Source organism: Eucyclogobius newberryi, unplaced genomic scaffold, assembly GCF_026437365.1.
Source record: "Eucyclogobius newberryi isolate DKJ021-1_F unplaced genomic scaffold, fEucNew1.0.hap1 SCAF_8, whole genome shotgun sequence".
Taxonomy (NCBI): Eukaryota; Metazoa; Chordata; class Actinopteri; order Gobiiformes; family Gobiidae; genus Eucyclogobius; species Eucyclogobius newberryi.
Genome location: NW_027316500.1, coordinates 4,362,366 through 4,370,597, shown reverse-complemented (window position 1 = coordinate 4,370,597; position 8,232 = coordinate 4,362,366). Strand labels below are relative to the sequence as shown.

The 8,232-nt window shown below is 41.1% G+C and overlaps 1 protein-coding gene across 1 annotated transcript; it reads right to left on the bottom strand.

Moving 5' to 3' along the window:
• Positions 1-676: 676 nt before the first annotated feature.
• On the bottom strand, positions 677-7,995 carry LOC140350997 (phosphoglycerate mutase 1). Its single transcript, XM_072436628.1, has 4 exons — positions 7,762-7,995; positions 5,551-5,825; positions 4,244-4,424; positions 677-1,470 (listed from the first exon to the last, which is right to left on the bottom strand). Exons 1-4 carry the CDS (start codon positions 7,898-7,900, stop codon positions 1,301-1,303), a joined length of 765 nt encoding a protein of 254 aa, XP_072292729.1. The 5' UTR covers positions 7,901-7,995; the 3' UTR covers positions 677-1,300.
• Between the last annotated feature and the right edge of the window lie 237 nt (positions 7,996-8,232).

Sequence of the window (8,232 nt, the reverse complement as noted above, 5' to 3'; positions counted from 1 at the left end):
CTGCACCCCCCAAACAGGCGCGCCCCACACTAGACGGGTTATGACCCGTCAATATTACAGGTCTGACTACATATTTAAAACGTTTGGACACAATTGGATTATCTCTTTTTGTCCCCAGTTTGACCATTTTTGAAAAATGTATAATACTTCCTGGTTGGATATGAGCAGCGAATTTGGCATAGGTAGGTTACCTAGCAACTAGAGTGAAAACAAGAGCCTAAGTCCATATGAATTACACAATAGTTATGATTTGACAAACAATCTCATATAACACCTTTATTTTGTGGAATAATTTAAATTGTAAATTGAGTCAGTTGTGTGTGAATTGTCTGTTTTAAATGACGTTGCATGACATCAAAGAGGAATTCTGTTTTAGAACTCAGCACTACTTCCGGTCATTTTAAACTTTTAAATGTCTTTACAAACTGCAGAAGTAAAACTATTATCAATATTTACCACAAGTGCTATCCCACCAAACTCAGTCATAATTAGAAAAAACAGGAGAACCAAGTTCAAATCAGGCAGCAGTACTTGTAATGAGGTAAATTGTATGTTTAAGCATGTAACTACTTTTACTTTAGTACAATTTTGCAGTACTGGACCCCTTAGTTAAAAAAAAAAAAAAAAAAACAACAATCTTATATCTAATGAACAAATTCAAAGTAAAAAACACACATGCCATGTAATAATGTTTATTGCACAATGGGACAAGAAGGCAAGCACAGCCAACAGGTAACTTTGACATAAACCATTTTAAATATTTTCAAGTTTAAGATGTTGTTCCCCAGGTCCACGTACAATAGAATACATCATGAGACCATATGCCAAAGCCCCAACTACAGTTCACAACACACAGCAGCGCAGACTTTCAACAATCGACAGTGCCAATACAAAGGAAAAGTGATGGACTGCTCAACCTCAAAATATGATTTAAGACATGAACTGACCCTTTGGTCCCATCTGGCTCTCAAGAGATTGCAAAAAGCATCACATTTGGATGAGAATTCTGTGTTTTCTTATTGATGACGAGAACATCAAATAAATATTGTATAGAAATAACCAATCAGTAGAAATCAAAAATACAGTGCATGGTAACAATTATTTATCAATTTACGTTCTTCCATATAACTTTAGTATATACTCTAGATAAAAATAAATTAGCTAGATTTGACTAAACAAAATGTACATGAAGACTTTAGTGCTCTAATGTTAAAGTTTTCACATTCTCTCAAGAGCTGGTCTCTCTCTAGCCTACTCTGTTGTGATGTGTCTTAGCGGAGTACATTCCTACAGAACTACTTTACTTTTTAGCCTTCCCTTGAGCAGCCACGGCCTCCATGGCTTTACGCACGGTCTCCTCGTCTCCCAGGAACTGCATAGGCTTCACAGGCTTGAGGTTTTTGTCCAGCTCGTACAGGATGGGGATTCCTGTTGGAAGGTTCAGCTCCATAATGGCCTCGTCGGACATCCCTGTAGGGCACAGAAATGGATACATTATAAAAAGGCTGTGTAGGTTTTTAAAGATATTTCATAAACATTACAGTTGACCATTTCAAAGATTTGTACTATGATGGAAAGGTTGTTAAGGTTTACATTTTTGTATTTTGAGTCTTAACCCAATTAGTCCAATCAGAAAGCTACCGTATTTTCCACACTATAAAGCGCACGTTAAAGTCTTTAACGTCCTCTAAAGCCGTCCGTGCGCTTAATAGTCCAGTGCGCTTAATATTTCTGGTTGTGCTTACTGACCGCGAAGATATTTTGTGTACCAAATACAAAATACGAGACACGAGGAGCCGATGCGCGACTATATTTACAGTACTCCGGAACCGGAAGTCCCAACATGTTTGCAAAGCATTCTGGGAACAGTAGTCTACCTGGACGCGGCATACGCAACACTTCAAAACGTAAACAACATTTTCAGTCAGGCAAAAGATAAGATAAGATATTCCTTTATTGTCCCATATGGGGAAATTTCATTGGTGCAACGCAGGTAGATAGAGAGGTAGATACAGAAGAACAGATCACTTATAGACACCTACCGCAGACACCTACCGGTAAATGAAGGACCCAAGAAACTTGGCAGGAGCCATCTTGGGCCAAGAGACCATTGGAACTCTTATATTATTAGAAATGCGCTTACGGGCTAAATTATCAGTCGACTGTGGGAATCAAAAGGCCGGAATCATCACTGAACTGCCGCGTGGGTCCGAGATGCGGGATCACATGACCAAAGAGATGCACGGAGCACTATCGGCGCTTTGGCTGCTTTTACCATTATGCGCCCCAGCAGACATTAAACCGGGACACGGGACGTAAACAATCGGGGCTGTCCCAGGTAAATCGGGACATCTGGTCATAGCTATGTGGGATGTACTTCGGCGCATTTGAAGGATTTGATGACGAGGAATGAACTGAAAAAGTGAGTGTAATGTGTTGTATTTTACATGTTTACAAGTGATCTTGACTGAGAATTGATTTGGATATGCTAACGTGTCTGTTAGCGGTAGCGGAGTGCGTTTTAAAGCTCAACTGACTCTGACTTATCCGTCTGTTTTGTTTATCTTATGCGCTTTATCGTCCGGTGCGCTTTATGTATGGACCAGTACACATGGTACACAGATAGCGAATGGTGCGTTTAATAATCCGGTGCGCCTTTTCGTGCGCAAAATACGGTAAATGAACTCACCACTTAAAAGGGGCCTCTATTTATATTATTTAATCATAACCAAATTATATAAGATATTATTTGATAGATGTGCATGTGTTGGGCATCTGTGTGTATGTAGTAGAACACCTCCATCCTCCCTACACAATATGAACACTTTACACTTTTTTAAATGTTTAAAACATAAAAAACACAAACAAACAAAAAAAAAAAACATATTTTTAACCCGCACACCTCTTGGGTAGCACAAGGGTTAAAACAATATTAGGAAATCAGTAATATTATCGTATTACATTTAGCACCAAATCATTTGAGTAAACCAATGTAATTCAAAATACATGCAAAAAGTGCAAAGCAAAAACAACTAAAAAATCTTCATTGAAATTTTAGGATCCAACCTTTTCTACTCAACACTTTCTCTCCCTGTAGCTTTATGTTTCAGTATTCATTTAAGCCGAGTCCTGATTTAAAACTTGTCAAGTCCTGCCAGAGTTAGACCTGGTTTAGTTCTGGGTTGGTCCTGGTCTGATAGAGTGCTGTGTGTGTCCTCAGCGCACTGCTCAAACATCCTATTACTAAAGTAATGAACATTATTTGTCTCCATTTGACTTCAAATTAAAACATTGTTGTCACGTTCTAAAACACAGTTTGTGCTGCTTCTTTAGCGGCTTGTAACTCCGTAATTAAGGTGCAATTTGAAAAAATAAAAAGTGACATGCCTCTACATGCCCCAGTGCAAATAAAAAGGCCATGTGGAGATTTCAGCGAAACAAGCTTTGGATGAAGAGTTGTACATGTAGAACAGGACCATGTGGGTGCCTGAGGGAGGCCCAAAGTGCACCTGGGGGCCCGCGGGCACCAGCCCTGCTCTATAGCCACTGTTCAACTGGTCCACTATGGAGCGGATTGGTACAGTCTGAAAGTGTCTCCCTGTCGCAAGTACACTGTGCCGGCCCATTCAAGCGTTGCAAACCGGCGCTTGCGGTGCAGTAACTTCTAAAGCAGTTTGGTTTGCTTTTGTCTCGATCGGAAAAAAGCAGATATAAGCAGAAAATATTAATAATTTCTCACCAAACACTCTCTTGAACCTGTGGTACAGTATTTTCAGTGATGTTGAGCAAACAGACAAACATATGCTAGCATCATCAACAACAGCTAAACCCAATGTATTACATAAAGAGACATTTAAAAGCATAAATGCTGACTACAAACCGGAGGCAGTTTCCCGTTTACTCTCACTTTGTTTTGTCTGAGTCACGTCAGCAGCTCAGGGTTAGGGTTAGTCTGTGAGCCAGGACCTTCCAAAGCGCTCTAAAAGGGAAGCGGACTGGGCCAGTGGAAACGTGGCTTTTGAGATGATATGTGTCCTGAGTATATTAAGATACATTTATTTGTATACATACAATTCAAAAGGTTTCAGCAGGGATTCAGGATGAATTGTGAAGTTGGGAACATGGCCGAATTTATTCTATAGTAAAAGGGTATAAAATAATGTTTTAATAGTTTCCAATTTATTTAATACTGTGTAGCGTTTTAGCCATTGAGAGGACTATAAATGCAGGTGTTGCTACTGACCCTCCAGATGTTTGACGATGCCTCGCAGACTGTTGCCGTGCGCTGCGATGAGCACTCTCTTGCCCTGCTTGATCTGAGGGGCGATCACGTCGTTCCAGTAGGGCAGAGCTCGGGCAATTGTGTCCTTCAGGCTCTCACAGGAGGGCAGCTGGTCCTCTGTCAGATCTGCATAGCGACGGTCCTGCACGGGAAAGTCCAAAATGTAAAGGATTCAATGCAAAACAAGCAAAGTCACAAGTAGATCTTGTCCATTTTTATCGCTTTGCTTAATTTTTGGTCTGTATTTATAAAATCGTACGGTGTCGTATGGTCTTTGTACATGTTTGTTGAACTTTTGAACTTGAATAGCATAAACCTGGTCCTCTCCTGTCATTTATTAACTGCTCTCCAACACAATGGGGGGAAACATAGGGTCCACATGCTGTAGAAATATCAGAGCATTAAATGTGGGCAGATTTTTCAAAACCTACATTTTTGCTCTCTTATTGATGTTTAATTGCTGTTTGATTCATGAAAAGACAGAACAAGCTAAACATGTACAATACAGAAAGAGTCACACGTTTACCTTCTGTTCAAAAAATGGGGACATACACGATTAATGTGTAATATCATGAGCTTATCTGAGCTGTTGCAGGTCGAATAAGTACCTTCTTCAAGTCATTACAAACAATAACCAACTATTTAAGCATTTCATTCAACTGTATTTATATATTGTACCCCATGTTTGAACAATATTGTACATTTAGGGGTTTACTAGATTTATGGCCAGTATTGGGAAGTAAATATCTCTTTGCTCTGTCTGTCTGTCTGTCTGTCTGCGTGAGTGTGCGTGCCTGTGTGTCTGTGCTCTTTTTTTTCTGCAATTGATCATTCTTGGACTATTGAAGGTCTACAACTACTTCAGCTTATGTAACTCTGACTCATAAACTCTGACATAAAAAGTACTCTGGCAGGAGGAGAGGCATTTATGGGAGCAAGTTTGTCCTGTCTGTGTATTGTAAACTGTTTGAATACTGCATACTGTCTATTGTATTGTATGTATAACAATGTCTTTGTGTTATGCGTTTTAGTTTTTGGACCGCTTGAAAACGATCTTTTTACTAAATAAAGTAGCAGTCATCTTTTTGTGGAGCAATATATCGCACTTAAAATGAAGCAAGAAGTGTGCCACTTTTTGCAGACTTTACTCTAGATTGTGAAAACTATTATCTGCTGCTGCTCAATAGGCATATTTGCGTAGCACGCAGCGCTGCGCTCATTTCCCCACCGTGCCGGGCGTACACGTTCTGCCGATAGCGTGGTCTCACCTTGCTGATGACACTGTAGTAGTCATGATCAGGGCCCATGGGGGGAGGGGGGGTGTCAAAAGAGCGCCTCCAGATTTTGACCTGGGCCTCTCCGTGCTTGGCGGCCGTCTCCGCCTTGTTCAGCCCGGTGAGCCCGCCGTAGTGGCGCTCGTTCAGCCTCCACGTACGGTGCACTGGGACCCACATCTGGTCTATGCCGTCCAGGACGTGCCACAGCGTCCGGATGGCACGCTTCAGCACCGAGGTGTAGCAGAGGTCGAACTCGAAGTTAGCATCTGAGGGGAAAAGGAGGAAAAAGTCAGAGAAAATACTAACATTTCAAACTCGATTTCGATACGAAGAAATAGGCTTGATACTAGACAGAAAATAATGGTACTTTGTTATAATGTGGTCTTATACAGAGTTGGAGGAAGCGTGTTAGCTGGTAATGCGTTTTTTTAATGCGTGCAAATTACTTGCGTGACAAGGAACGTAAGGTTTGTTTCCCAGCCGCAGAGTAGAGAGTGAGAGAGATCCAGCACCAAACACTTGTCTCAACGTTTGTGAGGATGCCCATTGTGCCACCAAAGAGAAATAAACATGTTAAAGGCACGTTTTGAAAAACTCCTTCTCCTTCGTTATAAACACATTTTTGTAGCTGAGGAGTAAATATAGTGTAACAGTGATGAGATGAGTTAGAGTTAAATAAACTAGAGCTAAAATGTGTGCGTCGGTGCTCTTGCCAAACTACGCATTTTGTTTTAGCAACGTTATTCATTTCTTGAGGCATTATATAGTGGTAATCTGTCACATAAAAGAGAAATAAAGCTCAGTCAAACGCAGTTACTTTGCTTGTTTATTTGATATTTTAATGATTATGTTACCGTGTTCAGCGACGCAAAGGGATTGTTGGCAAACGATATTAGTTATACAATAATGTTAATTATTGGTAACACAAGAGTACTCTAACTCCAATGCTTTACATTTATAACAAAGTAGTGCAGTAAAGTAAGGCGTTAGTTTTCCAGGGCAGTAACAAGGTAACGTAAGAAGTTAATTTTAAAAGTAACGCTACCAAACATTGATGTCATACTAGTGGTAAAGTTCAAGATCATTTTGTCCTGTTTTTGCCATTGAATTAGTATCGATACATGCTCAAATGAGTATCAAGTTACAATACTAGTTTGAATATCGATTGGCATCTGATTTTTTCAGCTATTAGTATTGGCTTCGGCCATGAAATACCTCATACTGGTCGATCGCTAAACCAGATACTAAATGATTCCACAATTAAATACTGATTTAACCATTAATACTGTGAGCAGACTGACTTTTTCTGATGCACTCTAGCATGAACAACACATGGTAAAATCAAAGAAACCATTATTATTATTGTGTTTGAACTGACTTGTGTGTGAACATAATATGGAGCTGGTAAAGGGGCTCTTTTTCCTTGGCATTGAACATGTTAGTATAGCACAGTCACAAATGGAATCAGACTCAGAAAAGGTTTAAGGCCATTGCCAGAGAACAAAACTCTAGAAACTTGCTTTGGTGATCGGTATAAAGCCCGTCTCTATTTTTGAGCAGTGGAATCATCTGACATGATGGTACATGTACAAATATGATTCAATTAAAAAAAAACATTCTTTCACCATCTGCAGAGGTATTGTATATGCTGTTGAAGATAAAACTGACAAACTATATAACTAATCTAATCCTCTTTGCTTTTAAAATCACTGTGGCCTGAAAGTGACATCACAATTCTGAAATAATATTTCTAAATTGAATTGACAATAACTAAATACATTACACTTATTTTACCTGATGATGCTAAAGCTCCAGTCCCTGTTGAGTCAGGACAACAGCCATGTAATGAGTTCAACAACTGAAGGTCAATTTAACACAACTGATGGTGTACACACGTCAGTCAATCCGTGTGTCATTTACTTATTGCATGCCATTTTATGCTTTTGATTTGCCCGATTTGAATGTGTTAAAACAAATGCGATCCAAGTTACATAATCTGAGCCTGGCGCAGTCACAGAGCAGCAGCCACAGTGGAGCATCCTCTCTGCACGTTCACACGCCCCACATCCTGACGTGACTCAACCCGGTACTAACGGGGGTTTTGTAACGTCATCTTCTTCATCATCACCATCAGCCACGTTACAGTGCTCGCCAAACGCGTTACAACGGCTCCTGGAGCACAAAGCCGGCAGTAGACTTCACCTTTCAGGGCCTGTCCGCCTCTCCTCGCCTCCTTCTCTCCGGTTTCGCTCAGGTCCGCATCGAACCATCCGCAGAAGCGATTCTCCTGGTTCCAGTTGCTCTCTCCGTGGCGGATGAGGACGAGCTTGTACGCGGCCATTGTGGTTTGGGTTAAGACTGATGTAGTTCTAAAGCGGAATGATGTAGAGCACGGCTGAGAGGAGCCCCGGGATGTGAAGCACGGAGCAGCAGACGGATTCACTGAGCCCTACGAGCGCATTGGGTCCGCTTCCATTTCCGGGTTGTGGCGGCCAATCAGACGCCGCCTTGCTCCCTTTGATGATGGAACTGGCCAATGAGAGCCGTGGGCGGTCGCAGTGGGCGGTCGCAGTGGGCCCGTGCTTTGACCTTCATTCTGTACTTTGTCCAGTGGAACTGTGGAACTGTTGTATTGAGCAAGTTCCATCTTTTTAACCCGAAGAGTCACGTGGT